Source organism: Amphiura filiformis, chromosome 18 (assembly GCF_039555335.1).
Source record: "Amphiura filiformis chromosome 18, Afil_fr2py, whole genome shotgun sequence".
In the NCBI taxonomy this organism is placed as follows: Eukaryota; Metazoa; Echinodermata; class Ophiuroidea; order Amphilepidida; family Amphiuridae; genus Amphiura; species Amphiura filiformis.
In genome coordinates this window covers 56,282,663-56,303,929 of record NC_092645.1, presented here as the reverse complement: position 1 = coordinate 56,303,929, position 21,267 = coordinate 56,282,663, and the positions used below count along the sequence as shown (strand labels likewise).

General features: G+C 37.1%; 1 protein-coding gene across 1 annotated transcript in view; it reads right to left on the bottom strand.

The window, feature by feature from the left end:
* LOC140139645 (uncharacterized) overlaps positions 1–18,926 on the bottom strand; it is a 33,551-nt gene extending 14,625 nt beyond the window's left edge. The window contains exons 1-11 of the mRNA XM_072161349.1: positions 18,827–18,926; positions 17,159–17,362; positions 16,059–16,307; positions 13,962–14,081; positions 12,244–12,501; positions 10,425–10,565; positions 9,212–9,337; positions 8,187–8,390; positions 6,684–6,977; positions 6,248–6,424; positions 4,128–4,379 (exon numbers count right to left, since the gene is read on the bottom strand). Of these exons, the coding sequence (XP_072017450.1) occupies positions 4,128–4,379; positions 6,248–6,424; positions 6,684–6,977; positions 8,187–8,390; positions 9,212–9,337; positions 10,425–10,565; positions 12,244–12,501; positions 13,962–14,081; positions 16,059–16,307; positions 17,159–17,362; positions 18,827–18,926 (2,125 nt within the window). The remainder of the gene's footprint in view (positions 1–4,127; positions 4,380–6,247; positions 6,425–6,683; positions 6,978–8,186; positions 8,391–9,211; positions 9,338–10,424; positions 10,566–12,243; positions 12,502–13,961; positions 14,082–16,058; positions 16,308–17,158; positions 17,363–18,826) is intronic.
* Between the last annotated feature and the right edge of the window lie 2,341 nt (positions 18,927–21,267).

Here is a 21,267-nt window from a genome sequence, read left to right as displayed (position 1 = left end):
TGAATCCTCTTAGGGGCTATCATTTTTTTCGCACCCCCTATTTCGGCAACAAAAATTTTATGAACCCCAACCCCAAAATTGTATTGAAATCATTTTTTTTATAAATAAAATGAACACACTACCTGTGGTCATCGTGTGACTCCCTACATTTTGGTCATGAAACATTTTATGACCCCCTCCTATTTTTCTTTCCAAGAATTTATGACCCCCGTATATTTGGGATCCCCCCTTTCGAATAAAATGATATACCTCTTATGACCACTGAAGCATAGGCAAGGACACTCGCGCAAATTGAAAGACTTGTCGCTCGCGACAGTTCGCCTCACACACATAACAAATGCACTACGATCAAGTAGGTTCATGACAACATTTGATTGAATGGATTGAGTTACTCTATACAAAGAAAAAGAAACGATAAAACAAAGAATCATGAAAAAAGACACATAAAAGATAAAATAATAAAAACATATAAACAATGTTAAAGATCAAATCAAGAAAATAGAGAATAAAATTTCCCCAAATCAGAAAAAAAACATTGACAGACATCATAATCTGTCAGAAATTACTGCATGAGATTCGAACCATCAATCTTCCCCACATGTTTTCTTTATTCTCGCACTATAGTCTAATGCTCTGCTCACTGGGCCACAACGTATCAGGTGAATGGTTACTGCATTATCATGAACAAGTTTGTTTGATCTTGTTCATAATTGTATGTGTCGATAGGTTTCACCCTTTAACTACACGTATCCTTAATGATCAGTGATAATAGTCGGCTTTTACAGGGATGGCGCTCTCTCATTTCTATGAACTCCATAGCGCCATTAGGCGAACGTTTACGGTATGTCAAAAAGGAACAGAAAAGTCAGTGGTCGCATATCTGTAGGATCATCGGTTAATGAGATATAGTCACATTTTTGTACGTTGTGCACGTAACCCCCTTGTTTTTTACTTCTGGATATCGTTTGGAGTCAAATGATTGTTCATTTTAAAGCTTATGATATATTTTCTAAACACGAAATAAAACAAAATTGACCGCGAGCCGACTTTACAGCTGTTTCGTGATGGACGGTCACATATATTCATTAACATATTAAATCGTTTATCCCTTTTGGTCAATATCGAATTGGTTTGTGGCTGACTTAGCTTGGGGCCAAATGCATGAATTGGCATATGGCCAAGTCAACTGTGGACGAATTGGTTTAGGTCCGAATCGACCTGCTTCCATGCTGATACCAGGAAATGGCGAAAAATTACGTACTTTTACAAGGCAAAAAGCAACTTTTCTAGACATTGTTGACATGGTGCCTTCGCTAAAGAAAGTTTCCTACTATAAAGACCTAACTTTTGAGATAGTTTGTATGTTTGAAGGTGCAAAATTAACAATAAGCTTAAAATAAGGCGCCCGGTTTACCGCCGGGTTTAGCAAGTCATCATCAACGACTTTGACAGATGACGTCAGACGCAATCTCTGTCTTGATAATATCGACATGGACTAATATATAGAGCACGTAGTGTGATGGACTTGAAACTTGACGTATCGATCTGAGGACAGCTTTCAAACATAAGTCTTGATAGTAATACGCTGTTTTACTTAGCCTATATCTGGTGGCAGCAGCATTTTTCTACAGTCACGTGATAATGTCACGTGATAATGGTACCGGCGGTTAATACACGGGGGAAGCCGACGGTGTCCACATCTTTTTTTTTTTTTTTTTTTTTTCAGCTTTTTGTATTTTATCTGTACTTGGAGCTGGTGGGGAGAGAAAGCATTAAAATACATTCAGGAAAAATACAACTCGAACCAAAGATCAAGGCTCCATTTCAAAATCAAAATTACAAAAAGAAAAAAAAAAAAGCACCAGACAATGAGCAGGTTCAAAGACTGTGGGTCTTGGATGAAGGAAGATGACGAAACAAGAGTCCTGACCCAATCCGAATTCTATTTTGACCTTTACACAAATAAACCACCAGCCCCCTTCTTCATCACATAAAATATTTTTTATAAAAACATCCAGTGTTAATTAAACAAAAAATCTTTTTGTATTGCGCTGGTATAGGAGTTGCAAGGGCCTGACACTTTGCTGATATCGAATGATGAAATTCGCCATCTTCCTCCTGTGAAAAAATTTGAAGAATAGAAGGCTGACGTTGCGCCATAACACGTAGGCCTATGTAAGTGTATAATTAGGCATATTTAATGATATATGAACTACCACTAAATGTTCTTGTCAGTGATACAGTACAAAACTTCTCTTTAACATTACATTCAAATAATAATTACATTGTAAATTGGAACTGACACCAATTTTTTTCAGGAATTCTTGTTCTTTTTAATAACATACTGCAGTTACTGTCCGTTTTCCTATACACAATACACTGTGCTCTCACCATTGACGCGTGAACTCTACAAATGATGTACGTTGGAAGAATGGGCACATGCCTAGTTAACATCACTGTGTAAAAAATAACCAGCCAATATTTTAGCTATTCTCCAAACTTCTAGCAAATATATTTCTCTAACATGACCTAAAATTACAGCTAAGTTAGATGTTCAGAAATAGTCGCACTTTTGTAAAATATGAGTGAGGGCAAGGCATAGCTAGCCAACTCCCCGTGTTAATTGAATGGAGATTTGACCGAAAATATTAGTATCGGACCTCTCACTTCTGAAGGATGCCACTAAAAAAGGGTATAAGCTACATTTTAACTATTCTAAATAGGTTCTAGAAAATATAGTTTTGTAACATGTCCCTAATTTTAGCTAATTTAGATGTTTGGAGAGGGTCGCACTTTTGTGTTTTAGGAAGGATATGTAAACGACAGATAACACCAAAAATATGAAGAAATTATTTCCAAACCGTGTTAAGTCAACAATCATTATGTTGCTAATTTTCAAGAATGCTGGTTAACAAAAAGCAGGTCTTTGTCTCATTTCGTGAACAAAAGTACACATACCATTGTTTCCTTTCGTTTCCTTTATAATCGGTTACCCAACTGAAGCTATAATACCAGCTTTATTGTGATGTCGCACATTGAAAACAGACACTTGTGCACAATCAGAGAAGATCTGATTTAATCAGTTGAGCTGCTTCAATGAGTGTTATCTTGGTTTAATAGCTTTTAATGGGGTTTAAGTCCTGCAAAGGTCGAAATGAATTCTACTGTAGACATGACTGCATCATGGTGGCAACTGTGGGTTGTAGAATTTTCAAGTCGTGCCAATGTGCTTGAGGTTATGCAATGAAACGATTGTAATTTTATCAAGGTGTAACCTATTTTATGTGAACCGTCATGTAGAAAGATTTGATAGTAATGGCAACGCGTGGTAGCTATTTCGCGCTCGCATCTATGCGGCGTCTTTAAGCGCGTGCGTATGTACACCAGCGCTTTGAGCGAGTTATAGCGATTTGAAGTTGTGTCCAATGAAATGCGCACTGACGTTCACTTCTACATCAGGGCGAAAATTGTATAGGTATGGAAATGTAGATTTCCTCGCTATACTACGTACAGAAATAAAACGACAAGTGGGATTAAGCCAACTGGGATGGCAGGGACTTTTTCCAGTTTTTAGCTATTTAAAACTGCAAAGTATTTCTTCTTTACGTGGTCAGTGCCTTAAAAATCGAAGCAGAAAGACCTGTGAAGAAAACAATATCACTGTTTATATTCGTAATCATAATCTTTCACCTGTTTTTAACAATAGCACATTGGCTTGGTGGTTAACTTCAAGCATATTATGTGAAAGATTAGGATGACGAATATATATGACCAGTGATTTTTACCAGGTCTTTCTGCTTTCTGTCCACATAATGTTATTATTGTGCATTGATTGTATAGAAAGTGAGTCAAGGAAGCTTATAGTCACATTTAAATTTCCATAGGTCTTACGGTTCTTTTGTTACGGCCACTAATATATCAAAACGAGAGTTTTGGGCGTTTTCTGCTCCCGAGAAAAATCCTGAACATGGGGCAGAAATGACACCCTTTATATCAAGCGTTGAGATCAATTTTATAGAACCCATATCATTTCTCTCCTTATATCAGCTTTATTTGTTTTGATTGAGTGTAAACAACGCTAGTTCCTACTCCACTCCGACATGCCTTACAACGCTACATCTCCTTACCTGGACCATTTTGTACACACGCAGGAAATTCACAAACTACTTGGTTATGTCGATCATCAATAGCCGCACAAGTCACGTTCGTGGTACCTATAGCAAACGCCGATCCCCGCACTGGATTACATGATAAACTGGCTATGTCCCCAGCATCATCAGAAATTTCCTTGTACCGCCAATAAACTGGGACTGAGTTCACACCTGAGGGCAGTATCTCCATTACTTTAGTCGGGCATGTTAATATCGGTGGTTCGTTGACTTGAAATGAAATAATGTTAAAATTAAATCATTTAAAGTCTTGCTTCACAAGTTTATACATAGTAGCGTAGCGTTATAGGGGCACGGGGGCAACCCCCATCGATTGCCAAATCCCCCAATCAGACCCGGTGCGCCCCAAATCATGGTCGCTGCCTCCCCCCTACGCCGCTGTTTACACATCCTGCTACTCGTCTTGGAATCGTTATGACTCAATAGACACCACTAGTACGAACGTGAACAACGTTACGTAATCGCGTGATTATACGAGTTAAAGAAATACGTTCAAACAATATCCAAAACCGGGATCTGAAGTAGAATATTCATATAAAGAGCTAGAGTCTGCGAAGCCGTGGAAAACAATCTTATATTATAAACTAAACTATTAAACACAACCGCAGTGTTGGTAAAATTGTTCTCTATTGTCGTCAATGATTTCTATACATATTGTTCTAGATAGATGAAGATACAAGTCGTGATATTCTATGCTCTATTCGCGATCGTAGTCCGACGTCACTTCCTGCCGAGGTCACAACTACTTCCGCAGTGATGGATCAAGAGGTTGCATGACGACGCTATCTACGTTGCACACGTCGATGTTCTCCTGTTTGAAAATCAAGTTTTTGCCATTTCCTATGGGTTTCATTGCCTAGTAAGCTTCTGCAAGATGTTTTCCTTCTGAAATCATGAGGTCTTAAATATGACTGGTAATTAAAAAATTTGATATATAAATTCCATACATTGATATCGCCATTGCGGTTCTCACGAAAGCGTGATCCAGTCGCTATGGTAACGCCCCGGGGTCACCAATATGACGTCATGTCTACGATAGCGAATACTATTCATTAATACGTGAATGGTATTTTTATAGGCCTATGCACAGAAAGACAAACAGAGATAGAAAATGGTCGAACCTGGATATTTCAGAAGACATGAGAGAATAAATAATAACCCATAACAACCTCTGCATTACAGTTTAAACTGCAAGATGCACTTCAAGTCCCATTAGGTAAAAACTACAACATAGTAGGGTATACAATTCTGTCTCAAACTATCGCCATGATCAACCGCTTCATCAAGACTTGCACCTCTAAAATCATTTGGCAAAAGTGACAATCTCAGGATATATTGCAAAATATATATCGTCGTATTTCCCATTAATCCAAAAAATTATATTACCATTACGTCGATTTTTAAATCAATGTTCGGGACTTTTAGTTAAATTCAACCTGTGACAAACTTTATATATATATATATATTTACTAACCGGTGTTATTTCATGGATTACTATACACGCACGGGAGCAGTATGTACGTCCATGCCTGGGTGACAGAGGTCATGGAGGTCGAATGTTTTATATGAATAGACCTAGTAGAGAGATTGCGAAGTTAAGTTCCAAACGTAGCATGTTGAATAGATTCCACGTACGTTCGATACGTACGTTTGGAAATCGCAATCTCTCTAGTGTCTTCAAACAGACGTAAGCGGAACGTATAATTAAGGCCATTAAGATTAGAAACTAAGTTCAATTGTTGCGATTTGGCCCGCGATTTGGCCGTTTGGCGAATGGTATTGAACTTTGGACTAAATTGTATTGCTCATTTCATAGCGAGCGTGTATGAAGGATTCAAATATCACATATACTGTGGTTCTTGAGCTATGTTGTGAAGATGGCTGAAATCTCATCACCCAAAACGTACGTAACAACAATAAATCAACCTCAAAGTATAATATACTGATTTAGACATTATTGATTTGGGCTGATATAATAAACAACCACGCTGTGGCTAAGAGAAGTGCCATATCTCGTATAGATTTTAGTCAGAATAAAGAAATGAAATTATTTTAATAATTTCATTAAAATTACTTACCACTATCAATAGTGACCTGTAGTGAATAGGCTCGTTCACCGAGATTTTTCATTAATACTATAAACCCGATTTTTACATTTGCTGTTAGCAAATTAGAGAATTGGCAAAAAACAGTGTCTGTTGCGATTTTGTCCATCGGAATGACTCCGGTAGCAGAACCAAAACCTATCTGATCACCTGCAGAATAAAATGAGTAAATATATATCAGCTAGCACAAAATGTGCTTTTTTAAAACATTTAACATGGTAAATGTTTTTTAAAACATGCTGAAGTAAAGGTACAATGTTAAATGTTAAAACATATTAAAACGGTGTTTTTGAAATATTTAAAACGTTTTATAACATTTAAGGTGCAGTCCACCGGAGATAATTTTTTTTCAGTCTTGTATACAACCCTATGTTCCTGGTTTATATCCGGCATAGTACCACAGACTTACCTTGTTTCGCATAGATTTGTTCATCTACTGGCACATTGTATGAGATGTACTGATCAACTGGAGCACCAGGTATATCATTTACTCCGATCACTTTATAGCTATTCCCGATACGTTGCCACACTATAGCTTTCCAAGCTATGGTGGATGTTGCTAAATACTTCCACTGTGTTACTAACCCATCATATGGAATAGTTACGCCCGTTACCACTATTACGTTTTGTTTAGGTTCCCCGCGATATTCGCGGTATCGTAAATCCCAACCCAACGTGGTGTCTGGACCTGCATTTGTGGAGTCTAAATTGATGAATGTAAATAGATAAAGAACAAGCAAAAAAAAGGAGATTTTTTTTTACTTAAACACATGTACACACTCACTGATGATACATAACTGATTTAGTTTAATCGCTCAAACGAACTTGAGCCTTACGGTCCGATGTTTGTCAAACTGAAGTTCCAACTTGACAACTGTGTACGTCTCCGTCTCCGGGGGGAGGGGGGTTGGCTCACTTCAATTTAAAATGGATATAGGTGTAGGGCTGACACTTTCACAGTAAGGGACATTCACTGAGAGTAAAATATTAAAAAACGCATATTAATGGGGTCATTCGGTTAGAGATGGGGGCATAGGGTAAGAATCTGACCTTTTTTTAATAGGGTCTGGTCCTAAAGGCATTAGATGAGAGCCAAAAGAAACCTCTATTGAATTTCTAGTTCTGAATGGTTTCAAATGGCTTTATTTTAAAATAAATAACAAAATCGGTGAGAAAATGAAAGTTGCTGCTCAAAATAATAGAAAAATAAGAATCTTTAGGTGACAGATGGAACTGAAAATATGTGGTTTTGGGTGACACAGTGCATGTGTTCCAAAAATATGGGGTCTTCGGGTGACAGCGATGCTAAAAAACCGGGGTCTTAATAGCCCTATATACGCGTCACCTCCAGTTAGAGTGCCCCCCCGGACCAGTGGCGTAGCGTGTACCATCTTATTGGGGGAGGGGGCACCGACAATGATTGAGGGGTACCGGGTCTGATGGAGGGGGCACAAGCCGTTTTTCGGCAATTTTCCTATGCGATTTTCTAAATTTTGCAATCGATTGGGGGGGAGGGGCAGTGCCCCCGTGCCCCTATGACGCTACGCCACTGCCCCGGACATGTCTCTTCAGGACACGATGCAGTTTTAGCCAGGCAGCTATTATGGCCATGGTATGCAAGAGTCATTTTTAGCTCGGCAAGCTGCATATGGCCACCGAGTATTGATTGCAGTCCAATTCACAATGTAATCATATAAAATTATTGTTAACCAAGCAAATACACAAATATTGTTAGCGTTAAAACAGGTAATTTGCATGTTTTGATTTGTGTAAAAATATTTTAATAACATTTAAATGTCGGATTCCTGTCAAACGAGTTTTCGTTGTTGTTGTTTTATTGGGAAGCTATTGCTCAAGAACTAGGCAATAAATAGATAAAGACAAATACGATAATGAAAATCTAAAAACATACCTTGCACTTCGTCAATTGAACCATAACATTCCAACGGACCAAGAGTAAAAGCATCAGTAGATTCACCAATGTTAACATTTATTCCTGTTACAGGTAACGTTTGTTTATCCATTAAAAACCCGCCATCAGAAAGCAACATATCAGTTAGTGGCGTTGTTGCGTCTATGTCACAATGACAGATTTTGTTATTTTCATTGCAGCTATCTATGAATGAAGAAGCAGTAAAACAATTTATGTAGAATTAATTATTCGTCATTCCGATGTATTTTTTGTAAACACTTATGTTAGGGTTTCTGTGTTACTCAATACGTTGTGCTCTTTTGTCTCTCTAGTGATATTGATGAAGTTTTTATTCGTGTTCTTTTGTTTGTTAACGGCCCATTCAGTGATTTGCTCATCCAGACGATCATAAAAATCATAAAAATTCAGATTTTGGTACCTTTGTCATTGTCATAATTATATGACGTGTTGTTAACATATCCTGCTAGTGGTTCAGCCGAAAGCCATGTATTTAAGACACATGAATCTGTAATTTTATACTGACAGTATGTATATCAGCTACATGTATTTGAATGGGACTTCAACTTCGACAATACTGTTGTTTTCTTCGTTTTTTTGCCAATTTTTTCATTTCAAAAATACCAAATGACAATTTGAATGACAGTCAAAGAATGCAAATGCGTAGGTCGTAGGTTCAATTATACTTCTTGTCTACCACAACTAGTCAGGTGGGCAGGAATGCCAAGATGATCTACTGCATATTTCATGATGTGGTAATTAAGAGGAGTAGTGAGAGCCATCAGTTGCAATCCTCTAAAGGTAGCGTATTGCCAATGCCTGAATATAGGAGATAGGGAAACTAGTCCCTGACAGACAAAAGTATAGAGGTCGTAACCTCAAACGGTAAACCATGCGCGTATCCAACTGTTTGGATTGGTTAGTCATGTGGACACTAAATCATAATTTACGCAATGCTGAAGACCATAAAAAGTTGTTTTGTTCGTCAAATGTTCACGAGTACTTACTTATATCATGACAAGATTGTGGTTCTCCAACGTCACAATACTCAAAATGAGAATCCGGATCCAGTGTGTAGCACCAAGGACCATGGACCCCGTCCGGATTGCGACAGTAGGCGTGGTCTCCTAGACCTGTGTATTTCATTGGCAAACAGCAAAAAATCAACAACATATTCAACTTCATATACCACCTACAAGTAAATTATTGTTATTCAGCCGTTCTTCGAGCGGAAATGGCAGGCCTAAATCCCACGGCATACTATTTCGTTCTTGCTTTTCTTACAATTGTGGTCACAAAATTCTAAGACTTGGCACAAGTCTAAGCATTCAAAATGTTAATTATCATGATTATAGGGTAAGAGTGAGCTCAAATCACCCAATGATCCCATTAAATACAACATATTCTCACCCAATTCCCCCTAATCTAGGTCCAAATGGTCCGTCTTTCAGTCACTGACCCCATTTGTACAATTTGCCAAAAATCTTGCTCTCACCCAATGTAGATATAAAAGGCGAATTCAAATTTGTAATCAAATCACATCATTTTATATCAAATTAAAGCCAAAGAAAGCCAAAACTGAAAACCGTTTTGTCATAGCGCCTTCCATCCTGTCAAAGAACTAAGGTTTGCGTTTTGTTGTAACTACCCAATGACCCCATATTTTTAATATTTTGCTCTCACCGAATGCCCCTTTACTGTCAAAGTGTCAGTCCTATATCTATATTTATTTATATTGAAGTGAGCCCCTCCCCGGGATCCATAACTGGTGTGCAAATACTCTCGGCCGACTTAAACTATGATTACTGACTGCATCTTCCCATTTTACACCTGGGTGGAGTGAAGCAATTCGGGAATTAGCCCGCCTTGCTCAAGCACACAATATACTGGCCATGGTAGGGCTCGAACCCGCAACCTGTCGGTTATGGAGCTCGCGCCCTAACCATAACGCTAAATTAAGAAAGATTTGTCTCACCAATTAAAATGTTTTCTTGTAGATACTGAATTTACTTTAGGGGAAAACTATGCCATTTAAAATCCATATTAGTGATTCGCCTAATCAAAACCGTCCGTACAGACAATAGAGCCGTTTTCTTCCTTTTGTCAACATTTTCATATGAGAAAACATTTTCATGAAATATTTCGACTCCTTTGTTGGGGTCACCGTGTTACTTGGGAGGGCATTTACCACTTACCGGGGTATGTGCATACATAGCATACCTGCATTGGGGTAATTCGATGTCGTACGGTCGTGTTCTTGAGGCCACTGAGAAGTCCATTTCTGACATTGTTTCCCCGTTCTGGTTTGTGATATGTGACCTCGATAATCTGTACCTAGCGAGTCTTCATAACATTCAAGAGCTGTGACAAGCATTAATAGGAACCAAAGGTCCGTATGCACAAAAGAGTTAGACTGGGTCTAAAGTTAGACCCAGTCTAAGTGGAATTTAATACCAGGAGAAAGGACATTTTCCTTTACATTTTCTTAAGTTCTTTTGTATTATTTTTGAACTTTGCATTTAAATCTTTAAAATTTGCTAGCTACTTTATGAAGGAAATAAGAGTAAAGGTCCATTCTTGGTGGAACTAAATTCTGCTTAGACCAGGTCTAACTTTAGACCCGGTCTAACTCTTTTGTGCATACGGACCAAAGAGTTTTCAAAAGCATAGACATTATCTCAAACTTGCTTGGAACGATTACTGTTACTTTATTTGGCACATAATGGAATATTATTTTAAGGCCGTTAAAAAATAAAGTAAAGGTGGCTACGTCGGCATAAAAAATTATAGGCTGTTGGAAAGGTCGCCGTGTTCAAGTATTATGTCCGATACAGATTTATATTTATATGGCCTCATTTTGCCGCGGAATGTCTCCGAAACCGTCTCTGACGAGCATCATATGGGGCGATATATCATAGTTTTGTCACAATTACCGTTTGAATTCTTAACAAGGAAGAAATCCAAATGGTTGCCCGGAGAAATATATAGAAAGGTTTAAGCAGGGATTTAATGGGGTACTACACCCACTGATTTTTTTTTTTTTTTTGCATTTTTTTTGCATTTTGTGAAGAAATTACAAAACACTTGGTGCTCCACACCTATCACAAAACGAACTGGCTAAAATACTTCTATTTTCAATGTTGAGCTATATTTTGCATTTTTAACTTGCGACATTATTTCACTGAAACTTAATTAAGCCATAGGTAACAGGTTACCATAACCACACTACAGCAATGTTGACAAAAATTGTATTTCTTGTCACCTATACCACCATATTAGGTAGTTTTCTGTAAGCTTCAGTTTTGTGATTTTGGTAACTATCTTATATTTATTTGTCCAATCCATCTCAACTAGGCAATCTAAATTGTATTATACTCACCATTTACATCCCAAGGTATTTTAGTATATCCACCTCGTACTTTTCAATATATATCCAGTAAAAGACAGAATATCAAAATTGATGCCTCATTATGATATCACAGACTCTCACACGTATTCAAAATGGATGCCTACATTTAACCTGAACCAAGTGACCTATAACCTGACCTATGATGACCTATATAGCCTTTTTAAATCTCTTTTCCTAACAACACATTATAGAAGGTACATAGTATTAAATTGACTACGCATTCATTGTGTAAGAGTTTATTTAATTTGTTCAGTGTTATTTTGCATGCACCGCTGAATAAATTTTCTATAGAGAGTATAACAAAGGATTTAATGCATCTATTCATGTACTCTACTTGAACATGTTGAATAGAATAAATTATGGTTTGTTATGAAACACACATCTGAGTTACTAGGATACAGTAAACAAAAAATAAATAGGGCTAAAATGATTTACTAAAATGGTTTAAAAGCACTTTGTATGAACCGCTTGTCTTGAGTCAATGAAATTTCAGTGTAGTAATTGGATTCCTTGCCCCAATAATATACAAAACTTTTGTTACCAGTGTGTTATTATTTTTTGAGAAAAATTCAAAAATAGTCACAAATTTACCACAGGGGTGTAGTACCCCCTTAAGTGACTTAAACCTACCTCTAAGTAGTCCACACTGGCAACCCGTGGTTCCTGTTGGTGTTGCCCAATTAAACATCCTAATTCCATTACGAGAATACCAAAACCGGGCAGCTCTTTCTGTTATATCATTCGTGTCGCATTCTACTTGAAGTTGCTGCCTACAGTGCACCGATCTGTCAACAACGGCTGTTATGTCTGCAATTTTTGTCGAGTATTCCGCTTTTAAATAACCTTCCTCTTCCACTAATTGGAGACTGGGTGTAAAAATTGTTTTACCTATAATAAGAACAATACCATGGATTAATAATAAAAATCGTTAATTCACAGCAATACCAATGCTTTCCTATATGTGACCCGGCAGCACAAATGAGCCGTAAATTCCCTAAATTGTATTCTGAGTTACGGTGTAAAATGTGTACGAAGGTCATATTCATCGGTAACTTTGGCCCGACATCCGTCTCATTTTGATAGTCAAAAACTAATCAATAATCCTATTGTTGAAGTGGATAATAAGCTTCTACCTTAGATGGCTATAGAACTTTTTAGCTCTGGTCTTTGTTTGCTTTTGCTAAATCCTGTTCAAGTGGTGGGTTACCAGGCATTGTATTTTGAACAGGTATGCATGACCAACAATTAACAATGAGAGAACTTTCTTAAACCTCGTTGACTTGGGGGTGATTTGAAATGACCGCCAATTATGACTGTTTGATATTTATTGCCAGCAATGTGGAAAAAGAGACACATGTAAAAACGTAAAAAGTTATAGTTTTGTTGAAGGAGCAAAGTTTAACAAACCATAACCCCGCTTCTGGATATCGTTTGAAGTCAAATGATATACCATTTTAAGTTTATGATGTTTATTTTTAAACACGAAATAAAACAAAATTGACCGGGGAGGAATTTACGGCTCATTCGCCGTGAACGGTCACATATAGCATAATACGATTAAGTGAAAATTGTTGTAGATTCCAGAAAAATCTACTTATATGTGTAGATGTTTCGACAAATGTCATTTTACGATGCATCAGATTTCCAGTTGAATTTGTCTTTATGCGCTGATCGTCAAAACATGAAACGAGTAGTTATTATTTGTCTTTTGTTTATGTTACTTTTCAATAAAGATATTTAAAATCCGTATATGTGCTGCATTATGCTCCATAATGCATTTTGATTTAACCTTTAAAAATGTCACACATAATTATACAAAGACACTAATTTGTACACATACGGGCGAATATAAAGCTTATTTAGCCAATGTCAACATCGGGTAATCAACAGAAATGTTTTCTTAACACCTGAGCTATTTGCTACGTCAAATTATGACAGAAAATTGCAAATGATTGTAATCTTTCGTCACACAGATTTTTACAAATCACAATTTCGGTATATCCCATAAGCCTTTGCGGGTAGACCTCAGATGTCGTCATTTGACGCCACGAATGTGCACATCGTTTAGCGAACATCACGTGCGCATTTGAAAGCAATAAAGTGCGCAGTAACGATGTGCGCATCAGCGTGACGACATCAGAGGTCATACAAAGGCTTATGGGGCTTACCGAAAAGGTCAATTGACTGGTAAACATCAATCGCTTATACAAGACATACCACACGCTTGATTGCACAGTGTGGGTAGGGGTAGGGGTGTGTAGGGGTGTGTGTTTTGAAGATTAAATTAAAGATGCATTAATATGGGCAATAGGCAAATGGCCAATTCGTAAAAAAAAGCTTGAACTTACCGATAGCAGACGACAAATTACAATAAACATCAAACGGCATTCCACCAAGTGGGTCAATCTTGAAAACACCACTGGGGGAATCGGGGTGTTGGATCTTAATCTCGTGGCATGTATACGGATCTGTATAAGGCAGAATTTATCATACGAAGAATATAGGCAATTTATGATTCGAGCTGGTAGATATTTATTCAAAAATATTTGAGGAGCACTTTATAACCGTGTCACCCATTGTTTCAATAATAACATGTTTTGTAGCATCGATGGATTCCATTATGTAATCAGTATGCACATATTATTAAGACAACGTAATCACAAAACCACTTGGTGACGTATTAGGGACCGTTCACAAACACTTGTAAGGGGGGCCTGATGCAAAAAGGGGGGCCCTGAAAATGTTTGATCCTCCTAAGGGGGGCCTGAAAAAAATGGCCACAAATTTTTCTGGGAAAATTGAGTTTATATGCTTTTCTATGGGGTTGACCGATAATTTTCATGTCAGAAAGGGGGGGCCCTGAAATTTTCGAGGTCTGTAAAGGGGGCCCCAAAAAATGTTCGCGATAACATTTTTTTGCATCAGGCCCCCCCCTTACAAGTGTTTGTGAACGGTCCCTTAGTTGAATACAATATACGAGTTAAATGTACTACCGTACGTCTTACTACGTGATATTCCTTCGAATAGGGAATGATGTTTACTTCAAATATCAATATGTAAACCTAAAAAGACAGCAGTGCAAACTGTTTCTGTATTTCTAGTTTAGGCGATATGAGCACGTTTATTTAGTTAACGGGCTGCACAACTACAGCCTGGATCAAACAATGTGCAGGTGAAAACGCCCTCTTTTGGCAATTTTGAAAATACTGATGTGATATAATGCTTACATCAATGTCAACAAGGGCGCAGTCTTAGTTTTCAAATGCCGTTCAATTTGCTTGTTTTAATCTCGAGATATGTTTAGTTAACAACGAAAGGGTAAAATCACAACTGTGCCACTTAGGGAAGAGGGATGTGCATGTAAATCAATGATAGCATCAAGTTTATAAAGAGTTCCTTCGTGAAAGCAAAAAATGCATCGATTACACAACAATACCAAATTTAATTTACTGTTTTCAGTGTTTTATCATGATACAGGAATAATGATTCTCTTTTTCCACTTGAAAGAGATTAAAAGATAAATAAATATTTCACATTCTGCTGTGAAAGTAAATACATGTACATGTTAATGATTTTATCACGGTAAATACTGTTCTCTTTGTCACTCAAGACATGTTAAAGACAAGCAAATATTGCACACTCTGTTGTAAATTGAAATCATGTCAATGAAATATTACATATAGGCCTGGCCTAGTATACATTTGAAATTTTACTGAGCAATAATTGTTACATAATCATTTCTAATCCTACAAATGAATGTTCTTTTACTCCAGATATTTGGATATAACATTCTATTCAATTTTCAAAAGAGTGGCACAACAGGGTTTTCATACATGTGTTAGTGAAGCACATCTCTGGATTGCCGAAACCAAAATGAATGAAATAAACAGTATTTGAAAGCTAGTCAAGCTCCCTTGACGATGATGTAAGCATCATCATGATCATGTCACAACAGTATTTTCTAATTGCCAGAGATGGCGCTTTCCACTTGCACAATTGTTTTGAAACAGGGTGTAGATTAATATGAATATATACTAGAGAGATTGCGATTTACAAACGTGCGTATCGAACGTTCGTTGAATCTATTCAAAATCACTCTCCTGTGTCGGGATTTTGAATAGAGGCCTTGCATGTGACGTATCATCCCGTAAATATGGCGGACTACTCAAATGCATTCAACAAAAGCATGATTGCAATCTACCGTGACAGTTCGTCCCACATAACCCTGCACTACGATCAAATAGGTTGATGACAACATTTGATTGAATGGACTGCACTCCGCTATAACTACGGTGAAGGACACAGGTACAAATCCTTTGTTTGGAGCCAATCGATAATTTGATGCAGGGCCTCTATAGATTCCACGTACGTTCAATGCTACGTTTGAAAATCGCAATCTTTCCATATATTACGCAAACCGCCAAATCACAACCGTCTAAACTTACAAGCATAGTGAACAGTTAGACCACATTGCCTGGCTCTCCCAGCGTTATCTCGAGCCGTGCATACTACATTAGTAAGACCAGTGAGAAAATGTGCTACCATTGGACTCCTGTTACATAGTATACTTGCTACATGGCCACTGTTGTCGGAGAATTCCACATATGGCCACCACATAACAGACGACGAAGAACCGATTTGTGCGCTCTTTACTATTATCTCGGATGGGCAGACAAAAATTGGAGCAACGTTATCTTAAATTTTAAAATAATAAGTGTAATTTTAATTATTTAAAATATAAAACATTAAACTCTTAAAACCAAGTCTGACTCAAAATCAAAGATCTTTGACAACACCATCTTGCCACTGGTCAATAATAAATTGCCGCCAGATCAACAGACGGCTTGAAGATGATACACTAGTGGAAAATTTAAAATGAGAATTCTTTCAAAACTATGAGAATTGGACGAGAATTATGAGAGTATGAGAATTTAAAATTTTCTCATTTATATAAAATTTTCTCATCCAAATGAATGAGAAATATTAATTACCGTGTCAACAACCTGTCACAAGTGGTTAATTTTCTCATTTAAAACAAGGTGACAGGTGGTTGACACGTTCATTGGTATTTCTCATTCATTTGAATGAGAAAGTTTTATATAAATGAGAAAATTTTAAATTCTCATACTTTTGTCCAATTCTCATCGTTTTGAAAGAATTCTCATTGCAAATTTTCCACTAGTGATAGATGATACAACTATAATGTGGGGAAACACAAATATATTGCCGGGCATTTTTCTACATTCCATAAAACAATTAATGCCCGTCAAAGGCCAAATCATTTTACATGCATTGTTTACTAAACATTGCATAAGAAATTAGTAGGTTATATATAAATCAAATTGATAGTTATTGGCAAATTCTGTCGCTTGTCTATGTTGGCTGTTTTAAAAAAGAACCCGAGTCGTACATCTTCACTGGGTACTTACGCACGCGGGGAGGGGTGGCTGGTGTGATTTTGCTAGGAATGGGTTTTAATATTGAAAGAGTAAATGAACGCAAATAATTAATTACTTAATCACAATGAAATGCTTTAGTCATTTACCTGGGCCTTCTACCGTCGTAGAAGTCGATCCACTGCATTCCAACGGCCCTAAAAATACCCTCACTGTTTGATTGATTCTACCGACATCTCCAATATGAATAGCTGATACAGGCAAGCTGTTTTTGTCTGTAATATATCCTCCATCAATATGCCAATTGCCATCGTTCATGTCGCTGTTGCACAGCAATTTGTTGTCGGTACAATCTAAAATTAATTATTATATAATGGATGAAATCAATGTGACTTTAATGGGACAATAATACAAGAATGCTTTTAGGAAACGTATTCAATATCCAAATATTATATGCATTACTGATTTTTTTTTAATCATTAGTTGCTCATTTCCAATCATGCATTTGGATACAACATAAAATACGTCATATATAGTTTTAAACCTGATGCAAATTAAGCCATGTGGGTGATTGGAATAGTAAACGTCACATTAAAAGTTCAGCATAGCCAATGATAATAAGGCTAAGCAAAACTGCGGAGAGTGTCACATGACTACCAAGATTGACATGCGGATACAAAAAGGTGATCTTGTAACATTTGATTCGATGCTTGAGTGTATGGATATGAAAGGCCCATATCTTTGGACAGAGCTCTACTCTTCTTCAAAGGTACAAAAAGCTGATCATCCGTAGGTTTTTGTAAGAGGATATATCCATAAAATTATACTATATAACCTATAACTTAATTTTATGACGTCATTTGCCCCTGACGTCTTTTGCTCTGTTTGTCACTTACGCAGAGCTGACGGTGGTACAAGTCATTATCTTGTTGAATCATAATACTAGGACCGAGGTGACTCCAAATCGGTATAGGCATTAATTACCAAAAATCATTTGCAAAAGAAACCATGTCATCACATCGTCAATATACATGATATAGCGCCTACGGTATGTGTGCATTAACGATGACGCAATTTCGGTTTCTTCGCAAACGATTTCGGGAAATTACAAATGGTCAACATTTTACAATAGTTAAGGGCTGGGGTATGAACGTTTGGACAGTATTTATTTTGGGACATCAGAGCACATCAGACATATCGAATTGCATTCTGAATACGAAGAATGTCATTCTGATATCAAATAATTTTGATTTTTGAAATTCGCAATTTAATACACATTTTATGGCAAATCATTAAAATTGATATTTTTGATATTTAACAGTACTTGAAGGAAACTTTATAAATCTGATGATTTATACTTAAAGTGTATGTAGGTGAGATGAAAAGCCGACGATCAATTGAACATTTTGACCTTTCGTATTGAAGATATGGATTTTTTTCCCAAAACACCAAAAAAAAATAGGTCTTTTGGGGAAAAAATCCATATCTTCAATATGAAAGGTCAAAATGTTCAATTGACCGTCGGCTTTTCCTCCAAGCTACATACACTTTAAGAATATATCATTAGATTTATAAAATTTACTTCGAGAACTGTTAAATATCAAAAATTTGAAAAATATCAAATTTTTATAATTTGTCATAAAATTTGTATTATATTGTGATTTTCAAAAATGAAAATTATTTGATATCAGAAAGACATGCTTCGTATTCAGAATGCAATTCGATAGGTCCGAAGTGCTCTCATGTCCCACAAAAAATACTGTCGAAACGCAATAAACGCTCATTTTAGATCCCTTAAGGTGAGTGATAATACTTACTTCTTGTAATGCCGCAGAAACATCCATATGTACCAGTTGGTCCTCCCCAATTCATCATTTTCTTGCCATCAACGGAGATCCACCATTTTAATGGCGCCATGTTGTCATCAAATACGCGAGAATTGTACGTCTCAATTTCGAGATATTGGTGACAGGTTTTCGACACTGCAATTAATGCTTTAATCTGGGTGATGTTACTGGTATATGTAGGCCTATACAAGGGGTGAAGTTGATACTGTCATCTATCCATGTGCCTTTGTTTTCATACTTTCCATCTACCCACGTGGTACCGTTGATTTCAAATCTGGTTAGATTGTGTTCGATAATTGATTCAGCTGAACATGTAGAATGGGAAATATAAAATTACATTTTCACGTGTCAGTAATTGCTACATCTAGCGTCTATAAGCCTTCGAGCTTTTGCGTTTTCATAAAAGAATAATTCGAGGGTTCAGAACCAGAAAGCCGTAACTCACTATGACTAGCTCTGACAAAATGAACATAAAGTTAGCTCCTTGCTTTGGTCTTAAAAATCAATATTTCCTCTACAATGTCTTTTGTTTTCTATTGAATGTTGTCGTGATTCAAAGCCATATTATAACATTTGCTGAGGAGAACGCCCTCAAAAATTTTTGAATTCTGTTTTTTACATGATTGTAATGTACTTTAGTCAATAAAGATACTCTGCAAAAATCAAGACTTTAGGTGCTGTAGTTTTGTCAAAATCCGAGATTTTGAATAAAACGATGGAACCGGCGTTTTATTACCCATTTCATGTACATGTCCTTAAAACTTTTGAATCCATGCTTTCTTCAAATGTTTTCAGCTTTGACAGCCAGTTGCCATGGCAATTGCCATGAGCATGAAAGTTAGTCTTAAAAACACAGTGGTCAATCTGTCATCCTAACCAGCTGGACTTCACTTGGGTCACCATATTATATGCCCTCTGGCAATTCCAGCCCTGAAACTCACCCCCTGCCCAGCTGACCTCCAGAGCACCAGGAATGTGTTGACATGCAAAAGGTCAAACATCAGCAGGTGTCGAGGTATATGAGATCAAATTATGAAATCCAATATCAGAAAATGAAACCAGTGAAACAAAATTTATTACCCTCGCTTTTCTCTAATCGAGGGTAATTTTGCTAAAGTTCTTTAAGGACCCGTCGACGAAATGCCTTTTATTATTACGATGGAAATATTAGTCGAACACGTATGCACAGTACGTATATGTACACGTCGTGCGGGATACACATACACAAATACCCCGAGGATCGTACCATATTACAACCGCGGAAAGTAACATGCATGGGCGCTAATAGTAAATTCCAATTTTCTATGCTTTACCTCACTTGTTCGGCCCAAAATTAAAAGGGGGCATATCTGACAGTAAAAGCTAACATTTTATGGACAATAAAATAATACTAATCTATTTTTACAGAAATGTTATAATATGGCTTTAATGGGCTGTATCTTCTATAGTGTCCTGGCGACTTTATGATCATTTTGTGGGAGCAGATGATTGCGAGTTGAGGCTTTCTGGCTCTCAACCTTCGAAAGTGGAAATGAGCTTGTTATAATGTTACTGAAATTGTTGAAATGCTCTCTTTTGTATTCAAAGTAGTTTAAGTTGGAGAAATAAAGTTGCATCGTACCGAATGAAGTATCAATCAAAATACGCAGAGCTAAATCATATCATTTTCAGAGTCTTTGCTTGTAGGCCAGTAAAATCAGCTGAAAAATTGCAACATGAATTTTTTTTGCGGAAAACATTTCTATTAGGCGCCCTTATTAACATACTAAAAGTCTACCAAAATCAACCTCTGCGAAATATGGTTATATCGAATTTTTTCAAAATGGCCTCCAAAATGATTAAAATGATGGACAAAATATAGAAAACAGATTTACTATGTCACTTATTAGTAATAGTAACACGATTTGTATGTCTCAAGCCATGCTTAGAGGGTCTGAAATAAGATTCATCACTTTTCCTCACTTGAAAGTTTTCAAAATGGCCGCCAAAATAGCTAGAACGGTCATTATTCCATCACTAAATATGGAATTAAATAATTAGCACTTGCAAACACAAAATGATAGTTTGGGACCACAAGAAACCCCCTTGTACCACAGAAAAAGGTGTTGACACCCACAGAGGAACGGGGAATGCCCAGTATCACCAAACCCTAAACGACCTATCGCCCACACCAACGCACATTTCTTGTGACCCTCTAGGTATAAACGTATGACAATCTTGAGGGGTGGAACGCCTAAATCGCGGGTCAGTATCAGGTCGTGAGAGGTGAGTATTGTTCGCACCCTCTACTTACCTCCCACGATCTCCTTGAAACGCGCAAGGTACCCTCTGAGGGCCCTGGCTGGACACGTCGGTTTCATCGCATATACCCGCAATGAGAACCAGATCAGGGAGGCACTTCGGGTAAGTCA